Raw genomic sequence first — 24,855 nt, 5'->3', positions numbered from 1 at the left:
ATTATAATTCTCAATTTACTTTCAGAAAGAGGGAAATTGGAAAAGAAATTTTTTTCACATTATTTCAATTTTTTAAAATTATGTATAATTATTAGGAAAATCCTAAATATTTCCAATAATCCGCTAATACTTTATTCTATTTTGTTTTTTTATAATTTCTCTCATTTATAATCATTTTTTATTTTATTACATTATTTACATTAATTACCTTTATTTATATTCCATTATATGGCTGTATATTATGAATGTACGTAAAAAAATATATGTATGTATGTATATATACAGGGTGTCCCCAAATTGCCTCCCACGGACTAGCCAGCATAATACCTCGTTAAAATCCAACCGAGAATTTCTTTTCCGGAAGATCGTCCGACGCATAGTTTTTGAATTATAAGCGATAGCGCTAGGCCAATCAGAGTGCACCATTTCATCTAGATTTGCCGCCACGGAAATTGCTGTTTTGTTCGTCTGGGTGAATTATTATTATTTGTTTACGAATTAAATATCGGCACCTCCCCTCTTTCGCTGCTGTACCCCTTATGCTGGAGGATGCGCTTCTGTTTACACACACAAGTGTGCGCCCATGGATGTGCGGCCGGCAGCGTATGCCGCGGCAACAATACCGAGGTCAGCGCTCGAGAAGGGGTACAACAGGGAGAGAGGGGAGGTGCCGATATTTAATTCGTAAACGAATAATAATAATTCACCCAGACGAACAAAACAGCAATATCCGTGGCGGCAAATCTAGATGAAATGGTGCACTCTGATTGGCCTAGCGCTATCGCTTATAATTCAAAAACTACGCGTCGGACGAGCTTCCGGAAAAAAAATTCTCGGTAGGATTTTAACGAGGTATCATGCTGGCTAGTCCGTGGGAGGCAATTTAGGGACACCCTGTATATGTATATATGAATATTTATATGTATATTATAATTTTCAATTTACTTTTAAAAAGTGGAAAATTGAAAAAAAAAAAATTTTTTCCACAATATTTCAATTTTTTAAAATTATGTATAATTATCAGAAAAATCCTAAATATTTTTAATTATACGCTTATTTTTTATTTTATTTCATTTTTTTGTAATTTCTCTCATTTATAATCATTTTTTATTTCATTACATTATTTACCTCAATTACCTTCATTTATATTCCATTAAATGATTGTATATTATGAATGTATGTAAAAAAGTATATGTATATATGTATGTATATATATATATATATATATATTTATATATATATATGTGTATATATATATATATATATATATATATATATATGTATATGTATATATGAATATATATTTGTATATTAAAATTTTCAATTTACATTTGAAAAAAGGGAAATTATAATAAAGAAAAATTTTTTCCACAATATTCCAATTTTTTGAAATTAGGTATAATTATTAGAAAAATCCTAAATATTTTTAGTTATTCGCTTATTATTTATTTTATTTCATTTTTTTATAATTTTTTCCATTTACAATCATTTTTTATTTTATTACATTATTCACCTTAATTACCTTTATTTTCATTCTATTACATCAATGTATAATATAAATATATATGAATATAAATATACGTATATATATATGTATATATATATATATATATATATATATATGTATATGTATATATATATACACATATATATATATATGTGTATATATATATTCATATATATATATACATACATATATGAACATATACATGTATATTATAATTTTCAATTTACTTTTAAAAAATTGGAAATTGGAAAAAAAATTTTTCTTACATTATTTCAATTTTTCAAAATTATGTATAATTATTAGAAAAATCCTGAATATTTTTAATTATTCGCTTATATTTTATTTTATTTTATTTTTTTATAATTTTTTCCATTTACAATCATTTTTTATTTTTTTACATTATTTACCTCAATTACCTTCATTAATATTTCATTATATTAATGTATAATATAAATATATATAAATATATATATACATATATATCTACATATGAATACATATAAATATATACATATATATAGATATATATATATCAATATATATATATATATATATATATATATATATATATATATATATATATTGTTACAAAGGGTGAAATCACCCGTTTTGCCCCCTCTTCAATGATCTAGTAGTCAGCATAGATAAAAGACGTTTATAAACCTCTTATGTCTTTAAAAAGAATAAGGTTGCTGCGCCAACCGATATTATTGTAAAAACAGTCTTGTTTCAGACTTTAAACAAGAAACACGTATATTGCATTAAAAGCATTTATCACGATATTCTATTTACGCTCTTGATTTCTTTTGATTCGATAATAAGTAAACTCGCGGATCCATATTTTATTAACGTAACGCCTAAAAACGTTACATTTGGTGTCAGAAGCGGGATCTTGAGTTCTTATTAATTGAGTCAATTCAGTGCGCGAACTTCAATTATGAGTAGCAGTCGTTTGACGCGCTCACGTCGAAGAGAAAGTAGCGGAGAAGAACCTTTCGTTATGGAGAATCCGCGGGTCCCTGAAACGATTCGGTCACCTTCAGTGGACCCTCTTCCAATTCCTTCGACAATCTCTCAAATTGATCTGCTGAAGATCATGTCTCAACAGCAAGAGGCTGCTGAGCGCCAACAACAGCAACTTCTTCAGCTGCTTCTTGATCAACAAGAACAGCGAAGAAAAGAACAAGAACAACGAGAAAGGGAAATTGCCTCTCAGCTGGAGCAGCGCAGGCTTGATAGAGAAGCACAAGAACGATCCGAGACCAGTCTGCACGAACTGTTTCGGATGACTGGAGAGGCTCGAGAGCGTTCAGAAAACAATCTTCAAGACCTTCTTCGGACGACTGTGGCAGCTCTTCAGTCCGTTCATCAAATGAGTGGCATTGGAGGACCAGCTGTTACACCGCAGGGTTCTAGAGTCGCTACTCCTGTTCCCTCTCCTGTTCCCTCGCCTGTTCCTGTTCCCGTTGTACAAGAAATCCGACATCCAGGACAAATCCAGGATGTTCGAGATTCAAGGTCTGTGCCTTTTACTAGGGGAGTAGTTGAATCCCCAGTTTGTAGAAAAAGAGTAAACAATGAGGTTGATTTTTCCGAGCGTCTGTCTCAGGTTCAGCCTCAATACTCTAATTTGAGTCAATTAAATAATCCGAGACTTCTAGGGGTTACTTCTCAGATTAATGAGAAATCTTTTTGTCTTTTGAAACCGCCAATTTTTGATGGAAAGATTCCATGGGCGGAGTATGAACGTCAATTTAATACAATTGCTAGACATAATCAGTGGGACTCCGCCATGAGGGCCCACAGCCTTGCTTCTTGTCTTCGGACGCCGGCTCTGAATGTTTTAACGGCATTGTCTGGAGAAGAAATTTCTGATTACGAAAAACTTAGTTCTGCACTAAAGTTAAAATACGGAAATGACCACTTGACGAAACTGTATACGGCACAATTACAGACAAGAAGACAGGGACGAGACGAAGACCTCGCGTCTCTTAGTCAAGATATCGAACGGCTTTCTCGTGTAGCTTTGCCAGATCACGAGCCATCTCGTAATTTATTAGCAACACAAGCTTTCTTGAATGCGATCAATGATCCAGAGATTAAAATGGCCGTTGGAACATCGGGCCTCACTTTTCTGCAGGAGGCAACGGCCAAAGCCCTCGAGGTGGAGGCAGTGAGAAAGCAATATTTTGGGCTGAACAAGCTTCGTCGGATTGAGGTGTCTGAAAACGCCTCAAAAAGGCGAAGTTTTGAACACTCGGAGGAGTCAAAACCTCAAAATTATAAAAATAGAAATAACAGTTACAATTTTAAACCAAGAAATCGAGGTTCTTTTCAAAACCAACAAAACCAGCGTATAAATAAAAACGTGGTCGTGACAAGTCAAACTAGCTTGACTTGTATATTTTGTAAAAAAAACAGGTCACGACGCCAATCATTGTGTTCTAATTAAAAAAATTAGTGGAAAACCGATGCAAGGCTCGAATCCGAATTCTTATAATTGGCGTAAGAAAAATATAGAAATGGGGGAAGCAGATCCTCAATCGAGTTCTTTAACAGGAACTCACCCAAAAAACTAATTCCAGATGATTTGTCGGGGCGAAAATCATCGCAGATTGTTAGTAGTGAAAGCCCTCTTAGAGAACAGTTTTTAATTAAAAGTCTACGACAGTCTGGTCTTTATGCGCGCGGTACTGTGAATGGCGTCGATTGTCTGTGGGTAATAGACATGGGCGCGGAAGTAACCGTAGTTCGATCGGATCTCTTTGAATCCGATGACCAGATTGTTCCCTCTTTTTCTCTGCGAACAGCCACTGGAGAGACGACCCCGGTTTTGAGACAGGCTACTGTCCAAATTAACCTTTTTGAGTGTATCGACTCCCCACATAAGGTTTTTATAGCAGATATAGAGGATGAAGGTATTTTGGGACTAGACTTTCTTACAGCTCATAACTGTGTTATCTCGACTAAGAGAAATTCACTAGCTTCAAACAATCGCGAAATAACTCTTTGTACGAATAGGAATGGAATTTATTGGACCCCTCCTAGAATTCAAGAAATAGAACTTTCGGAGGATGATTTGAAACGACATTTTCCTTTACACTTACAGAGCCTTGTTCAGAAATCTTCGATTTCGTTAAATTCAGCTCAGGTAGAATCGTTTAAATCTCTTTTACTAGAATTTATAGATTCTTTCGCCAAAGATAGTGGTGATAAGGGCCGATGTACTTCCGTCAAGCACAAGATCGACGTCGGAGAGAGTTCGCCGATAAAACAAGCTCCTCGAAGACTCGCTCTCAACGCCCGAGAAGAGGTAAAAAAGCTTGTGGAAGACATGCTAAAGAACGATGTTATTGAACCATCGTCTAGTCCCTGGGCCTCACCAATCGTCCTTGTTAACAAAAAGGACGGATCCAAACGATTTTGTATCGATTACAGGAAGCTGAACGATATAACGAAGAAGGATTCTTACCCTTTACCCAGAATCGATGAGACACTCGACCTGATAGCTGGTGCAACTTGGTTCAGCACCATAGATCTTCAGAGCGGATACTGGCAGGTCGAAATGGATCCTCTAGATAAAGAAAAAACAGCTTTTGTTACGGGTTTAGGAGGATTATGGCAGTTCAAGGTTATGCCGTTTGGTTTGAGTAATGCCCCGGCTACCTTTGAACGAATGATGGAGGCTGTTCTCCATGGGCTCACTGGCAAAATATGCCTCTTTTAGTTAGACGATATAATCGTTTTTGGCAAGAACTTTGAAGAAGAAGTTCAAAATCTCAGACAAGTTTTCGCTAGGTTGAAGCAAGCAGGTCTGAAAATGAGCCCGAAAAAATGCCATCTGTTTCAGAAAGAAGTAGGCTTCCTCGGACATATCGTTTCAGCACAAGGGTGAAGACCGACCCATCTAAAATAGAGAAGGTTTCTTCTTGGCCGACACCTAAGAATAAAGAACAAATTCAGAGCTTTTTAGGCCTTTGTACGTATTACAGAAGATTTGTAAAAGGTTTCGCTAGTATAGCTAAACCACTCCATCATTTGACCGGAATCAAGATTCCTTTTGACTGGACCCCGGAATGCGAAGAGGCTTTCAAGAAATTAAAAGAAAATCTTATTTCTTCGCCGATTTTAGCTTATCCAGAGGTCGAAATTCCTTTTATTTTAGATACGGATGCATCTCTTTCAGGAATAGGCGGGGTTCTGTCACAAATTCAGGGAGGTCAAGAGAGAGTGATAAGCTATTTCAGCAGAGTTTTGAGTAAAACCGAGAGGAATTATTGTGTCACTCGTAGAGAGCTTTTAGCTGTTGTTAAGACCGTAGTACATTTTCACCATTATTTGTACGGCAGGAAATTTTTGATACGTACAGATCATGCTTCTCTCAGGTGGCTACTTTCGTTTAAATCTCCCGAAGGTCAGGTAGCTAGATGGTTAGAAAGGCTCGGTCAGTACGATTTTGATATTCGTCATCGAGCAGGAATTCATCATGGAATCGCCGATGCTCTCTCTCGAAGACCCTGCGAAGAAATGCCAGAGTGTAAACAGTGTGCACGATTAGAGAAAAATCGTGACCCCTCTCTTATAATACGGAAGATTTCTTTCGAAAATAACCAGGAAGAATGGAGAAAATCGTAACAAGAGGACGACACTTTGAATCAAGTGAAGTCTTGGAAAGAAGCAGAAACTCGCCCGGACTGGCAGGATATATCTTTAGTCGAGCCAGATTTGAAAATTTATTGGGCTCAATGGGACTCTATTCTTTTAATTGATGGAATTTTATACCGAAAATGGGAATCTGCAGACTTGAAAGAAATCAGATGGCAACTTTTGGTTCCCAGGTCACGAGTTCCAGAGATTCTTGCTCTTTATCATGATTCTCCTGCAGGCGGACACTTCGCGTCAAATAAAACTCTGGGCAGAATTTGCGACTTCTACTTTTGGCCCCGTTGCCGGATGGACGTTGAAGATTTGTGTCGAAGATGTCGAATCTGCACGGCAAAGAAAGGACCTCAAGCGAAGGGACAAAGCTCTCTTCAAATTTACAACGTGGGAGCTCTACTTGAAAGAATAGGGATGGATATTCTTGGACCTCTCCCGATAACCCATTCTGGAAATAAATATGCTTTGGTTATTGCTGATTATTTTACTAAGTGGCCTGAAGTGGTCCGTCTCGCTGATCAAGAAGCCTCTACTGTAGCACAGGCATTCGTTAAAGAATTTATTTGTAGACACGGAGTTCCTCTAGAACTTCATACTGATCAAGGCCGAAATTTTGAGTCAACCTTAATGAAAGAGGTTACTCAGATTTTAGGGGTTAGAAAAACTCGTACAACTCCTTTGCATCCACAATCTGACGGCATGATAGAGCGTCTGAATCGGACTTTGCTACAATATTTGTCGTCCTTCGTAGAACAGAATCAGAGAGACTGGGACTCCTGGATCCCTTTCTTCCTCGTATCTTACAGATCTGCGATTCACGAGACGACGAAACAGACGCCAGCCCTCATGCTTACTGGAAGAAATCTTCGACTTCCGTCAGATTTAGAGAAAGGCCCTGTTCCTGTGCAAAGACAGCATCAAACAGATTATGCCTTTTTATTGCAACAACGCTTAGAAGAAATTCATCACTTTGCTAGGAATAGAATTTTTATGGCTTCAGATAAATTGAAAACTCGTTATGATATTCGAGCCAGAAATTTAAAATTCAATCCTGGAGATTTTGTCTGGCTCTTTCAACCTCGAAGACAGAAAGGACGATGTTCAAAGCTACAAAGAAATTGGGAAGGCCCTTACTTAGTGGTTAACCGGATAAATGATGTTGTTTATAGAATCCGAAGATCTTCTCATTCGCGTCAAAAAGTGGTTCACTTGGATCGTCTTGCTCCTTTTGAAGAGGATCAACCTGGAACAGTCTCTCCAAGACCAGGAACATCCTTCGAGGTTAGATCTTCAAACGAACACCCTTGACGACTGTGATCGATTTGGCCTTCTTTACAGCCGGTCATCGATTGGGAGAAGAATTTACCTTTCGGAATTCATTTGAGTAAAACTCGACCGCTTACGATTATTATTGAAGGAAATATCGGATGCGGAAAAACAACTTTCACCAAGAGGTTTTTAGCAGATCGCCAGGTCTGTACACTTTTAGAACCTCTTGAGGAATATCGAGATGTAGCTGGAATTAATCTTCTAGATTTGATGTATCAAAACCCAGATCGTTATTGCTATTATTTTCAACATTTCGCTCAAATGGTTATGTTAGATAGACATCTGCAGACGACTTCATTGCCTGTAAAGGTGATGGAAAGATCGATATTCAGTAGCAATTGTTTTGTAGAAGCTCGTCGAAGGTTAGGTAATTTTCGCGACTTCGAATCACATTTATTGACAAAAAATTTTGATCTTATCATTCGCTCGTCTGAGCTCAGAGTAGATTTGATTGTTTATTTGCGAGTTTCCCCAGAAACTTCTTTTGCTCGAGTTAGTTCCCGTTCTCGTGAGGAAGAATCGAGTATTTCTTTAGAGTTACTCAGAACTATTCATGAGGTTCATGAAGATTGGCTAGTAAAACAAACCTTTTCTTCTTTATCGGCTCCTGTTTTAGTTATCAATGCAGAAGCTACAGCCGATCAAGTTTTTAAAGATTTTTGTACTTCCTTAACATGCGGATAGTATATAGTTAACTTGTACTTGCTTTATTAAGGGTTTTGTTTCCTTCTAGAAATTTCTTCTTCAGAATCGAGTTTTGTGTCGGATAGGCTTTGGTTTATTAATGTGAAAAGAGCCACAATTATTTTTCGAGGTCGATGAGCGATTGCTTGATTTTCACATTTTATTAACCTTAAGTGTCAGTTTTTGTGAGTACTTTTTCAGGTTACTTGACACAGCCTTTTCCCATCCAATCTTTCCCCGATTCCTGGAGATGACTGGAAGTCTTATTTTGAGGAAGGACGCAGAAATGATTCAGATAAGATCGTTTCTTTTCTTTAAAATACATATGTGATTTATTTTATTCGAGTATTCTCCCAAATTCACTTAGTGAATTTGATTAGTTATACCATCACTCACATTTGTCCTTCCAAAACTCTAGGGTGTGCTGTTTCTAAAGAAGACTAGGATCAGTCACCCATCCATTTTCCTGTTTCCTGTGTGAATTTTCAAAAAGAAATCTGCCTTTATCCTGTTTGGTCCTGGAATTGTCGGTTCCTGCTTCGATGTTTTCATCCGAACCTGTTTCGGAGGGATCCTTCATGAGGAAGATTGAGTTTCTTTCTGACATCAATCTGGGCCGTTGCGGATAACTTTGAATTCATGAAGCCACATAACACTTAATAACACTAACCTTTATAAAACATGGCACATAAATTTTTGAGATTATTTAACGCTCAACTATCTGCTCAAGGTTTTCTGTGGTTTACCTTGAGACTGTGGGCAAATGCCAGATAGTAAGAAAGGGAGTTCTTAAATTTTTAGAGCCACAGCTCCAACTCACCTTTGAGCACTGACTACTAGAATACTTTTATAATTGTTTTATCTTTCCCGAGTCGGGACGACTCTTTTCCTCGGGGGGGAGTAGTGTTACAAAGGGTGAAATCACCCGTTTTGCCCCCTCTTTAATGATCTAGTAGTCAGCATAGATAGAAGACGTTTATGAACCTCTTATGTCTTTAAAAAGAATGAGGTTGCTGCGCCAACCGATATTATTGTAAAAACAGTCTTGTTTCAGACTTTAAACAAGAAACACGTATATTGCATTGAAAGCATTTATCACGATATTCTATTTACGCTCTTGATTTCTTTTGATTCGATAATAAGTAAACTCGCGGATCCATATTTTATTAACGTAACGCCTAAAAACGTTACAATATATATATATATATATATATATATATATATATATATATACATGTATATATATATATATATATATATATATATATATACATATAGATATATATTTATATATATTTATATTATACAATAATATAATAAACTATGAATGAAGGTAATTGAGGTAAATAATGTCATAAAATAAAAAATAATTGTGAATGGAAAAATCATAAAAAATGAAATAAAATAAAAAATAAGCAAATATATAAGAAAATTTGGGATTTTTCTGATAATTATACATAATTTTAAAAAATTGAAATATTGTGGAAAAAATTTTTTTTTTTTTATTTCCCTCTTTTTAAAAGTAAATCGAAAATTATAATACACATATGTATATATATATATATATATATATATATATACATATGTATATATATATATATATAGATATATATGTATATATATAGTTATATATATTTATATTATACATAACTATAATAGAATATGAATAAAGGTAATTGAGGTAAATAATGTCATAATATAAAAAATAATTGTGAATGGATGAATCATAAAAAAATGAAATGAAATAAAAATAAGCGAATAATTAAAAATATTCAGGATTTTTCTAATAATTATACATAATTTTGAAAAATTGAAAAAATGTGAGAGAATTTTTTTTTTTCCAATTTCCCTCTTTTTAAAAGTGAATTGAAAATTATGATATAAATATATATATTCATATATATATATATGTATACATACATATATATATATATATGTATATATATACATATATATATATATGTTTATATATAGATATATATGTATATATATATTTATATCTATTTATATTATACATTAATATAATAAAATAGAAATGAAGGTAGTTGAGGTAAATGATGGAATAAAATAAAAAATGATTGTAAACGGAATAAATTATAAAAAAATGAAATGAAATAAAAAATAAGCGAATGATTAAAAATATTCAGGATTTTTCTAATAATTATACATAATTTTGAAAAATTGATATAAGGTAAGAAAAATTTTTTTTTTCAATTTCCCTTATTTAAAAGTAAATTGAAAATTATAATATACATATGTATATATATACATATATAGATATATGTATATATATATACATATGTATATATATATATTTATATTATACAATAATACAATAGAATATAAATGAGGGTAATTAAGGTGAATAATGTGATAATATAAATAATAATTGTGAATGGAAAAAATTATAAAAAAGTTAAATAAAATGAAAAATGAGCGAATAATTAAAAATATTTAGGATTTTTCTGATGATTATACATGATTTTAAAGAATTGAAATATTGTGGAGAAAATTTTTTTCTCCCAATTTCCCTCTTTTTAAAAAAAAATTGAAAATTATAATAAACATATATATATTCATATATATATGTGTGCATATATATATATATATATACATATATATATATATAAATATATATATAGATATATACGTATATATATATTTATATATATTTATATTATACATTAATATGATAGAATATAAATGAAGGTAATTGAGGTAAATAATGTCATAATATGAAAAATAATCGTGACTGGAAAAATCATAAAAAATGATATAAAATAAAAAATAAGCGATTATATAAAAAAATTTGGGATTTTTCTGATAATTATACATAATTTTAAAAAATTGAAATAATGTGAGAAAAATTTTTTTTTTTCTCAATTTCCCATTTGTTAAAATTAAATTGAAAATTATAATATACATATGTATGTATATATATATATATATATATAGATATATATGTATAAATATAAATTGCTACATATTTGTATTATACATCAATATAATAGAATATAAATGAAGGTCATTGAGGTAGATAATGTAATAAAATAAAAAATAATTGTGAATGGAAAAAATCATGAAAAAATGGAATAAAATGAAAAATAAGCGAATAATTGAAAATGTTTAGGATTTTTCTGATGATTATACATAATTTTAAAATATTGAAATGTTGTGGAAAATATTTTTTCCTTCAATTTCCTTGTTTTCAAGAGTAAATTGAAAATTATAATATACTTATATATATTTATATATCTGTATATATATGTATGTATATATATGTATATATATATTTATATATATGTGTGCATATATTTATATATATTTATATTAAACGTTAATATAATAGAATATAAATCAAGGTGATTGAGGTAAATAATGTAATAAAATAGAAAATAATTGTGAATGGAATAATCATAAAAAAATGAAATGAAATAAAAAATAAGCAAATAAATACAAATATGTAGAATTTTTCCGATAATCATACATAATTTTAAAAAATTGAAATATTCTGGAAAAAGTTTTTTTCTATCAATTTCCCTCTTTTTAAAAGTAAACTGAAAATTATAATATACATATATATATATATTCATATATATATATGCATACATACATATGTATGTATTTATACATATATATATATATATATATATATATATATGTATATATATGTATATAAATATAAATATAGATATATATGTATATATATATATTTATATATATTCATATTATACATTAATATAATAGAATATAAATGAAGGTAATTGAGGTAAATAATGTAATGAAATAAAAAATAATTGTGAATGATTGAATCATAAAAAAATGAAATGAAATCAAGAATAAGCGAATAGATAAAAACATGTGGAATTTTTCTGATAATTATACATAATTATAAAAAATTGGAATATCGTGAAAAAAGTTTTTTTTCTTCAAATTCCTAATTTTTAAAATTAAATTGAAAATTATAATATACATATACATGTTCATATATATATATATGTATATATTTGTATATATTTGTACATATATATATATATATATATTATATATATACATATATATGTATACATATATTTATATATATTTATATTATACATAACTATAATAGAATATGAATGAAGGTAATTGAGGTAGATAATGTCATATAATAAAAAATAATTGTGAATGGAAAAATCATGAAAAATGAAATAAAATAAAAAATAAGCGAATATATAAAAAAATTTGGGATTTTTCTGATAATTACACAGAATTTTAAAAAATTAAAATATCGTGGAAAAAATTTTTTCTTTTCAATTTCCCTCTTTTTAGAAGTAAACTGAAAATTATAATATACATATACATGTTCATATATATAAATATGTATACATTCATACATATATATATATGGATGTATATATTTGTGTATATATGTATATATATATATATATATATATATATATAGATATATATGAATATATGTATTTATATATATTTATATTATACATTAATATAATAAAATATAAATGAAGGTAATTAAGGTAAAGAATGTAATGAAATAAAGGTTGATTGAGAATGGAAAAAATTATGAAAAATATGCAAATAATCAAATATATTCAGGATTTTTTTAATAATTATACATAATTTTGAAAAATTGAAATAATGCGAGAAAAATTTTTTTTTTTCTCAATTTCCCATTTGTTAAAATTAAATTGAAAGTTATAATATACATATGTATGTATATATATATATATATATATGCATACGTACATATATATATATGTATATATATACCTCAATTACCAATTATCAATTATATATATATATATATATATACATGTATATATATGTATATATATAGATATATATGTTTATATTATACATGAATATAATAAAATATAAATGAAGGTAATTGAGGTAAATAATGTCATGAAATAAAAAATGATTGTGAATGGAAAAAGCATAAAAAATGAAATGAAATAAAAAATAAGCGAATATATAAAAAAATTTGGGATTTTTCTGATAAATATACATAATTTTAAAAGATTGAAATATTGTGGAAAAATTTTTTTCTTTCAATTTCCCTCTTATTAAAAGTAAATTGAAAATTATAATATACATATATATATTCATATGTGTATATATATATATATATATATGTATATATATATATATATATGTATATATATGTATACATATAGATATATATATTTATATTATACATTAATATAATAAAATATAAATGAAGGTAATTGGGGTAAATAATGTCATAAAATAAAAAATAATTGTAAATGGAAAAATCATGGAAAATGAAATAAAATAAAAAATAAGCGAATATATCAAAAAATTTGGGATTTTTCTGATGATTATACATAATTTTAAAAAATTGAAATATTGTGGAAAAGATTTTTTTTTAAATTCCCTCTTTTTGAGAGTAAACTGAAAATTATAGTATACATATATTTATTCATATGTATAAATATATGTATATGTATATATATGTGTATATATATATATATATATATATATAGATATATATGTTCATATATATTTATATATATTTATATTATACATTGATATAATAGAATATGAATAAGGGTAATTGAGGTAAATAATGTAATGAAATAAAAAATGATTGAGAATGGAAAAAATTATAAGAGAACGAAATAAAATAAACAATGAGTGAATAATCAAAAATATTCAGGATTTTTTCAGTAATTATACGTAATTTTGAAAAATTGAAATAATGTAAGGAAAATTTTTTTTTTTTCAATTTTCCTTTTTTTTAAAGTCAATTGAAAATCATAATATGCATATATATATATACATATATATATATATGTATATATATATATATATATATTTATATTATACATTAATATAATAGAATATAAATGAAGGTAATTGAGGTGAATAATGTAATAAGATGAAAATTGATTGTGATCAGAAAAAATTATAAAAAATTATATAAAATAAAGAATAAGCGAATAATAAAAAATATTTAGGATTTTTCTGATGATTATACATGATTTTAAAAAATTGAAGTATTGTGGAAAAATTTTTTTTCTCCCAATTTCCCTCTTTTTAAAAGTAAATTGAAAATTATAATAAACATATATATATATATATATATATGTGTATATATTTATATATATATATAGATATATATGTATATATATATTTATATATATTTATATCATACATTAATATAATAAAATATAAATGAAGGTAATTGAGGTAAATAATGTCATAATATGAAAAATAATTGCGACTGGAAAAATCATAAAAAATGATATAAAATAAAAAATAAGCGAATATATAAAAAATTTGGGATTTTTCTGATAATCATACATAATTTTAAGAGATTGAAATATTGTGGAAAAAATTTTTTTTTTCCAATTTCCCTCTTTTCGAAAGTAAATTGAAAATTATAATATGCATATATATATATTAATATGTGTATATATATATATATATATATATATATATATGTATATCTATGTATATATACATGATTATATGGATATATATGTATATATATATTTATATATATCAATATTATACATTCATATAATAGAATATAAATAAAGGTAATTGAGGTAAATAATGTAATAAGATAGAAACTAATTGTGAATGGATGAATCATAAAAAAATGAAATGAAATAAAAAATAAGCGAATAAATAAAAATATCTGGAATTTTTCTGATAATTATACATAATTTTAGAAAATCGAAATATTGTGGAAAGAGTTTTTTTCTATCAATTTCCCTCTTTTTAAAAGTAAACTGAAAATTATAATATACATATATATATATATTCGTATATATATATATATATGCATACATACGTATATATGTATATATATATATATATATATATATATATATATATATATATATATATATATATATATGTATATATATGTATATGTATATATGTAGATTTAAATGTATATACATATTTATATATATTTATATCATACATTAATATAATAAAATATAAATGAAGGTAATTGCGGTAAATAATGTAATGAAATAAAAAATGATTGTGAATGGAAAAAATCATAAAAAAATGGAATAAAATAAAAAATAAGCGAATAATAAAAATATTCAGGATTTTTCTAATAATTATACATAATTTTGAAAAATTGAAATAATGTAAGAAAAATTTTTTTTCAACCTCCCTCTTTTCAAAGTAAATTGAAAATTATAATATTGGTAAGTGGTAAGTACAAGTACTGTTGCCTGGTGTTCAAAATTTAAACTAGCGAAAACGGGTCAGCTGTCATATGGATATTGCTCAACATATTGATAATGTAAACTTCAATTTACAATTATTGAGTTTTTTTTATTGTTAGCTAGGAAACAAACTAAAATTAAAATGGAAAGTGTTGTTGATGATTCGGGTGTACGTTTTTCTCCGAGGGAAACAAAAAGTAAAGCTTTTTGCAGTGTGTATGGATGTAAGAGTAAAGCTTGTAGGGATTCAGATGTCAGATTTCATCTTTTTCCTAAAAAAAACAATTTCATAAAAATTATAAATACGTTCGGTGAAGAAGAAAAAGTAGACTGCCGAAAAATGTGGCAAATTGTGTTAAAAATTGGTAAAAATGTTACCGATAACATGCAAGTTTGTTCTTTGCATTTTAAACAGTCCGATTATTTTTCACCAGGTGATTATATTATATTATATTTGTTTTTTAATTATCTTAATAACTTTTTTATTTGCAATATTAACTAAGGGCATTACTTTCTTATGTAGATTTAAGCTCCAAAGGCAAACGAAGATTAAAACAAAATGCAGTTCCTTCATGTAATTTACTTTCTACAGACAAGACACCAAGATTAATCACCAACAAAAATACTGACAAAGAGACAAGAAGATTACGAAGAGATAAGAGTAGGAATGAAGTATTGCCAGCTAGTCAGCTTAGTTGTCAAGATCAGGATGTGTTAGATACTAATAACTTAGATACTAATAATTTGACAGAGGAACCGGATGACCAAGGAGAAAGTAGTTCCATCAGTTTAGTTCAAGATACACCTCTGCTTACAGAAAATGACCAAATTTTGGCTACAAAACGCCTGGTTGATATTGGTGTTCAGATTAAAAGCGGGGATTTAATCACAGATTTTTGTGATATTTTAAAAACTGAAAAAGAGCTCAATACACTAACTGGTGTTATTAATTTTGATATCTTAAAAACTATTATTGACGTGGTAAAGGATGGCTTTCCTAAATATAGATTTGAAACGATGAACCTTCGAAGTAAAATAATAATGACATTCATAAAATTGAAGCATAATTTATCATATGCAATCTTGGCAGTTTTGTTTAAGTATTCATCTTTATCACAGTGTCGAAGAGTAGTCCTTAAGATAATCGATATGCTTTATGTTTGTTTGAAAGAAGGCATTCCTTTTCCGGATAAAGATGAAATTTCTAAGAATCTCCCAGTATGTTTTGATGATTTTAGAAATGTGAGAATCGTTCTAGATTGCACTGAAATATTTATCCAAAGACCAAAAAATCTATGCTGTCAACAAGCAAGTTATTCTCGGTACAAAAGTACTTACACAATAAAATTTATGACTGGAGTAACTCCTGGAGGAATAATATCATTTATTAGTGAAATGTACGGAGGAAGAGTTTCAGATGATGCGATATTTGAACAATCCAAAATATTAAATTTTCTAGAAAAAGGTGAAGCAATAATGGTTGATAAAGGGTTTCGAGTTGATAAATTATGCAAGGAAAAAGATATTAAGCTTATAAGGCCTCCATTTAAGAAAGAGCAGCTTCAATTTACCAGAGAAGAATCACGATTGAACGCTAAAATAGCGAGAGCTCGTGTACACGTGGAACGTTCTAATCAACGACTCAAAGTCTTTAAAGTTTTAGGTTCGCGAATGCCAATTGGTTTAGTGAAGAAAGGCAAAGAAATATTAACAATAATTGGTGCAGTTGTCAATTTAAGCTCTCCGATTTTGAAAGATGATAAATTTTTGTCTGAAAAGGAATAACTTTATTATAAATTAAATCTATTATTCGTAATATTACATTAAAACTATGTAATTCACCTAGAATGTTAATAATAAATGAAAACACAATTGAATATGTTGCAGGTATTTATTTAAATTTAAAAATATTTTTAAAGAACGGTTATTCACAAATAATCAACATTTAATTTTGTTTATGTTCATCTGTGCATGCATAGTGTAACATTTCATTGAAATATATTCATTTTAAAGATGTGAATAAATCGTTTACGAATTGTTTATCAAAATCTACTGTTAAAACTGTCATACTTTTATCAAACGAAGAAAATATAATAAAATCAGTTTTTTGAATATTTAAAATACCCATTCCGAACTGAATTTGGCCATAATACTTATGATTTTTTTTTAAACTCAAAATACTTTCATCTTTTGGATTTGTTTGAATGAAATTGAGTTTAGAAATAACTTCATTTACAGGTAAAGATTTACCCTCATATGGACATTTAATCTCTAACAATTTAATTGGTTTATCCTTATCGAAAATAATACCGTCAGGAGAATATCCTAACCACGGATTGTCTCTAGAAATTATTAGTCCGCATTGAAATACATTGGTAGATGGATTTAATTCTTGATATGTTTCTCGAGCAACAGGTTCAAATTTTAGACCATGTTTCATTGCTGGAGTGCTAATATTTGTCGGATAGAAATATTTCATAGACTTATTTTTCAATTGGGTTTTAAATTTTTTCGATAAGTGTATAACTCGTAACATCGCGAGCCAGTTATTCGAAATTGACGTTCTTTCTGCCAAACACTATGAAATTTTTGAGTTTCTAAACAAATATTATAAGGATTCCCAATTAATTGCTCTAAAAGTTTCTGGCAACATTCTCTCAGTGGTCGGAAGGGTTTTTCAGAAAGATTGAGTAGCATTGATGACGAGAATGAGTGTGAAATCAAACGTTGGATAAGTTGTAAGTTCTCAGGAGGTACAGTTTCAATAGTAGGTTGTTGCAGTGGAGCATGCCTTCCAGTTCTGTGATAAATACATTCAAAAACGTGTGAAAATAAAAATTAAACACAACATGATTAGAGAGTCATAAATTTTGATGAAGTAAATGTTACATACAAGTCATGATTAGAATTGATTAAATTATTCCATCGAAATAGTAAAAAAGTTTAAATTCATCGGCAAATACATACAAAATTGATTAAATTAAAAACAACAATTGTTTATATAAACAGTGAATCATAAAATTGTTTTCATGAAAATTTACTTCAACAAAATTTTCATTAAAAAAAAAATCAATCATAAATAAATTAATCATTCACGCTCGTACGCATGCTCTGACAAAGCTGATTTTGAATTTTTCGAAAAAAGTTTTTCCTTGATTGACTTCTTGGTATCATCACTTAGTTCCTTGTGATTTTTCTTTATATTGAAGCAGCCGTGTTCACTCAAAGGCTTTCGATTATATTGTACCAAACAAGCATTGCGAGGTGCACTCCAAAGACATTTCCTGTCTGTTGATGAAACCGTTTTGAAGCCAGCCAAATCATTACTGGAAAAAAATAATCAAAATATAATTAATTTGGCTTGGTAGTAGAAATTACATACCAAGAAACATTGAAAAAATATATCCCACTGTTTGAACTTACCGTGTGCAAAACACCAAAACACCAGCACTATGTTTACATGTTCCACTGTTCCCAGCTGTACAGCTGCACACTGAGGAAATAACCTTATCAGTTTTACTAATAACTGTTGTTATTTCGAGAGGATCTCCCCGAGTATTGGATGATTGTATACAACATGATAATAATTCATACTGCTCTTCATTTTCACTCAAAATTCCCGTATAAATTAAATGATTCGCATTGACAACTTGCTCGCCTTCAATAAAATTTCGGCTTCTCGTTGTAGACTCCAAATAATCCAATACTTTGCACATTGATAAAAACATTTTTTTTATTATTAATAGAACTCAGGGAAATGTCCTTTTTTAATGTTTATTATTAATAAAATTTAAGAAACGGATTTGTTTACATACAGTTTACATATGACATTAATCAGCCGACCCGTTTTCGCTATTTCAAAATATAGTCACCAGTTGACGTGATTGCAACTCCCACTTACCAATACATATATATATTCATATATAGAAGAACACTTTCTATATTCACATATATATATATATATATATACATATCTGTATATATATATATATATTCATATATGGATATATATGTATATATATATATTTATATCTATTTATATTATACATTAATATAATGAAATAGAAATGAAGGTAATTGAGGTAAATGATGTAATAAAATAAAAAATGATTGTAAACGGAATAAATTATTAAAAAATGAAAATAAATTAAAAATTAGCGAATAATTAAAAATATTCAGGATTTTTCTAATAATTATGCATAATTTTAAAAAATTGAAATAATGTGAGAAAAATTTTTTTTTTTTAATTTCCCTTTTTTTAAAAGTAAATTGCAAATTATAATATATATGTATATATATATATATATATATATATATATGGAGATATATATTTACATATATTTATATTATACATTAATATAATAAAATATAAATGAAGGCAATTGAGGTAAATAATGTAATGAAATAAAAAATGATTGTGAATGGAAAAAATTATAAAAAAATGAAATGAAATGAAAAATAAGCGAATAATTAAAAATATTTAGGATTTTTCTGATGATTATACATAATTTAAAAAATTGAAATGTTGTGGAAAAAATTTTTTTCTTCAATTTCCTTGTTTTCAAAAGTAAATTGAGAATTATAACATACATATATATATTTGTATATCTGTATATATATATATGTGTATATTTGTATATATATATTTATATTTATTCATAATATACGTTAATATAATAGAATATAAATAGAGGTAATTGAGGTAAATGATGTAATAAAATAAAAAATAATTGTGAATGGAAAAATCTTGAAAAATGAAACGAAATAAAAAATAAGCGAATATATAAAGAAATTTGGAATTCTACTGATAATTATACATAATTTTAAAAAATCGGAATATTGTGGAAAAAAATTTTTTTTTTCAATTTCCCTCTTTTTAAAAGTGAATTGAAAATTATGATATACATATATATATTCATATGTATATATATATATATATATGTATATATATGTATATATATATGTATATAGATATATATGTATATATGTATTTATATATATTCATATTATACATTAATATAATAGAATATAAATAAAGGTGATTGAGGTCAATAATGTAATAAAATGGAAAATAATCGTGAATAAATGAATCATAAAAAAATGAAATGAAATAAGAAATAAGCGAATAAATGGCAAAATTTGGGATTTTTCTGATAATGATACATAATTTCAAAAAATTGAAATATTGTGGAAAAATTTTTTTTTTAATTTCCCTCTTTTTAAGAGTAAACTGAAAATCATAGTATACATATATATATTCATATGTATATATATATGTATATGTATATATATGTATATATATATGTATATATATATATATATTTATATCTATTTATATTACACATTAATATAATAAAATAGAAATGAAGGTAATTGAGGTAAATGATGTAATAAAATAAAAAATGATTTTAAGCGGAATAAATTATTAAAAAATGAAACGAAATAGAAAATTACCGAATAATTGAAAATATTCAGGATTTTTCTAATAATTATACATAATTTCAAAAAATTGAAATGATGTGAGAACAATTTTTTTTTTTAATATCCCTTTTTTTAAAAGTAAATTGAAAATTATAATATATATACATATATATATATATATATATATATATATATATATATATATATGTATATATATATTAACATATATTTATATTATACATCAATATAATAAAATATAAATGAAGGTAATTGAGGTAAATAATGTAATAAAATAAAAAATGATTGTGAATGGAAAAAATTATGAAAAAATGAAATAAAATGAAAAACAAGCAAATATATAAAAAAAATTAGCGATTTTTCTGATAATCATACATAATTTTAAAAAATTGAAATATTGTGGGAAAAGTTTTTTTTTATCAATTTTCCTCTTTTTAAAAGTAAACTGAAAGATATAATATACATATATATATATATTCATATATATATATATGCATACGTACATATATATATATATATACATATATGTATATGAATGTACAATATGTGTATATATATATATATATGTAGATTTATATGTATATATATATTTATGTATATTTATATTATACATTAATATAATAAAATATAAATGAAGGTAATTGAGGTAAATAATGCAATGAAATAAAAAATAAATGTGAATTTGAAAAAGCATAAAAAATGAAATGAAATAAAAAATAAGCGAATGTATAAAAAAATTTGGGATTTTTCTGATAATTAAACATTATTTCAAAAAATTGAAATATTGTGGGAAAAATTTTTTTTTTAATTTCCCTCTTTTTAAAAGTAAATTGAAAATTATAATATACATATATACATATTAATATGTATATATATATATATATATATGTAGATATATGTATATAAATATATATAGATACATATGTATATATATATGTATATATATATATATATATATATATATATATATATATATATATAAATAGATTTATATGTATATACATATTTATATATATTTGTATTATACATTAATAGAATAAAATATAAATGAAGGTAATTGAGGTAAATAATGTAATGAAAGAAAAAATGATCGAGAATGCAAAAAATTATAAAAAAACGAAATGAAATAGAAAATAAGCGAATAATCAAAAATATTCAGGATTTTTCTGATAATTATACGTAATATTGAAAAATTGCAATAATGTAAGACAAATTTTTTTTTTTCAATTTCCCTTTTTTTAAAAGTCAGTTGCAAATTATAATATACATATGTATTTATATACATATATAGATATATGTATACATATGTATATATATATTTATATATATTTATATTATACGTTAATATAATATAATATAAATGAAGGTAATTGAGGTAAATAATGTGATAAAATAAAAAATAATTGTGAATGGGAAAATCATAAAAAATGAAATAAAGAAAAGAAATAAGCGAATATATAAAAAAATTTGGGATTTTTCTGATAATTATACATAATTTCAAGAAATTGAAATATTGTGGAAAAAATTTTTTTTTTCAATTTCCCTCTCTTTAAAAGTAAATTGAAAATTATAATATGCATATATATATATTAATATGTATATATATATATATATATATATATATGTGTATATATATGTATATATATATTCATATATATTCATATTATGCATTAATATAATAGAATATAAATAAAGGTAATTGAGGTAAATAATGTAATAAAATAGAAAATAATTGTGAATGGATTAATCATAAAAAAATGAAATGAGATAAAAAATAAGCGAATCAATAAAAATATGTGGAATTTTTCTGATAATTATACATAATTTTAAAAAATTGAAATATTGTGGAAAAAGTTTTTTTCTATCAATTTCGCTCTTTTTAAAAGTGAACTGAAAATTATAATATACATATATATATATATTCGTATATGTATATATGCATACATACATATATATGTATATATATATATATATATATATATACGTATATATATGTGTATGTATATATATATATATATATATATATATATATATATATATATGTAGATTTATATGTATATATATCTATTCATATATATTTATATTATACATTAATATGATAAAATATGAATGAAGGTAATTGAGGTAAATAATGTAATAAAATAAAAAATGATTGTGAATGGAAAAAATTATAAAAAAATGGAATAAAATAAAAAATAAGCGAATAATCAAAAATATTCAGGATTTTTCTAATAATTATACATAATTTTGAAAAATTGAAATAATGTAAGAAAAATTTTTTTTTCGACTTCCCTTTTTCAAAAGTAAATTGAAAATTATAATATACATATATATATTCATATATATATGTATATATATATATATATGTATATATGTGGCGCCTGCCACATACACGCACTCGGTCTAGTATTAGAGCGAGGCAATGCTCGGCGTTTATTGCCCAATTTCGGAAATAATCCTCAGCGCGCTTTCCTCACTCCAGCGGGCAAAAACGAGAGCGAAGATCCTTCGCATCACCTCGCGGATAGTCAAAATCAACACACGCTAGAGAACCGTTATTGTAACCGCGCTATAACCGGATCTCCGTAATCACGCACCTGTAAAACTTAATAAACATCCTTTTATATTTCACCCATCGCACGCTTTAATACGTAGGATCCCAGTAATCCAGATCCCACATTGGTGACCCCGACGTGATGTAGAAACGTTTTGCACTCGCGTGAATATTTCTGCCGGTTTCTCGCGATTCTTTTTCCCGCGCCCGCGCGCCACGCCGAGTGTGCCCTTAGCGCGCTGAGAAATCGACTCCAGAACTTTTCGCCGCGCTTATTATTCGCTCCCACCGCAAAGGCGGAGACTCCAAGTGGTAGTGCGCGCATAAAATTTACTGCTGCTTTTCACGAGTGTCCGCGTGTTTTCCTCACCGCTCGCGCAAGGCTGAGCACCCAGAGACGTTGTGCTGCGTGAGTGAATTCATAGACACCTTGAGTGCTTAATCAGTGAGTGAAACCCCTCTCGTGCAGCAGTGCGAAGCACACGCGAATGATATACCAGGACGCTCTGGAAGACTCAGGAACAGGACCGGGAGAAGACCAAGAACCGAGCCAAGGAGAGTCAACGCTAAACGAAATGCAGGGTGATCAACCGCCGGCCCTGACGCCGAACCCCGTAAGGCTCAGGGTGCCGCCATTTTGCCCCGAACGACCAGCGCTCTGGTTCGCGCAACAGGAAGCGCAATTTCGAACGCAGGGTATTGTAACGGAAATCGGCCGATACTACCACACGATATCGAACATACCAACGCGTTACGCCGCGGAGGTAGAAAATCTTATCGTCACGCCCCCGGTAACCCTTCCGTACCAAGCGCTAAAAATAGCATTGATCGCGCGTTTTTCTCAATCGAGAGAAGCAAAAATTTTACAGCTCCTCGACCGCGAAAGCCTTGGTGACCGCACACCATCAGCGCATTTACGCCATCTGCGTAGCCTCGTCCCTGACATAGACGAGGAAGTAAACAAAGGCAATAATGTTTCGGCGGTATCAAGCCTCGAAGCTCAAATAGCCGCACTCACACGTCAAGTCGAACAGCTATCAAACCAAGGCCGCCGCAATCAAAACAAAACGAGCAAGAAAAAAGAACGCTCGCGTAGCCGTTCACGCAGCAAGTCGAGTACACGCGGACTCTCACCAACATCGAACATATGTTGGTACCACAAGAAATTCGGCAATTCTGCGAAGAAGTGCTTCCCAGCGGGATGTAAATTTCCGGGAAACGCCAGCGGGAGTCGTTAATGGCTGAAACCGATTCCCTCGCGCAACCCAGCCGCCTTTTCGTAAAAGACAGACCCACTGGAACGCAATTTTTGGTGGACACGGGATCTGATCTCTCGGTAATCCCCCCCGGAGGAGCCCCCGCGCGGAAAGCAAGGACAGGTTATCAATTACGCGCCGCAAACGGTTCGCCTATTGACACCTTCGGCTGGACCACAATGACACTCGACCTCAGTTTACGCAGAGACCTGT

The 24,855-nt window shown here is 28.2% G+C and overlaps 2 protein-coding genes and 1 long non-coding RNA gene across 3 annotated transcripts; 2 read left to right on the top strand and 1 right to left on the bottom strand.

Moving 5' to 3' along the window:
• Window positions 1–2,444: 2,444 nt before the first annotated feature.
• Window positions 2,445–3,531, top strand: LOC124292963 (protein lag-3-like). The gene is made up of 2 exons (XM_046731852.1): window positions 2,445–3,025; window positions 3,462–3,531. Exons 1-2 carry the CDS (start codon window positions 2,445–2,447, stop codon window positions 3,529–3,531), a joined length of 651 nt encoding a protein of 216 aa, XP_046587808.1.
• A 1,312-nt stretch (window positions 3,532–4,843) lies between these two features.
• On the bottom strand, window positions 4,844–5,222 carry LOC124292895. Its single transcript, XR_006902845.1, has 3 exons — window positions 5,174–5,222; window positions 4,980–5,081; window positions 4,844–4,898 (listed from the first exon to the last, which is right to left on the bottom strand). It is a non-coding gene; the product is annotated as an uncharacterized LOC124292895 (long non-coding RNA).
• Window positions 5,223–23,874: 18,652 nt separating this feature from the next.
• LOC124292962 lies at window positions 23,875–24,624 on the top strand. The gene has a single exon (XM_046731851.1). It carries the CDS (start codon window positions 23,875–23,877, stop codon window positions 24,622–24,624), a length of 750 nt encoding a protein of 249 aa, XP_046587807.1.
• The last annotated feature ends 231 nt before the right edge of the window (window positions 24,625–24,855 follow it).

This window comes from Neodiprion lecontei, chromosome 2 (genome assembly GCF_021901455.1).
Source record: "Neodiprion lecontei isolate iyNeoLeco1 chromosome 2, iyNeoLeco1.1, whole genome shotgun sequence".
In the NCBI taxonomy this organism is placed as follows: Eukaryota; Metazoa; Arthropoda; class Insecta; order Hymenoptera; family Diprionidae; genus Neodiprion; species Neodiprion lecontei.
The sequence above is the reverse complement of the archived record's forward strand: the minus strand, read 5'-3'. Positions and strand labels throughout refer to the sequence as shown.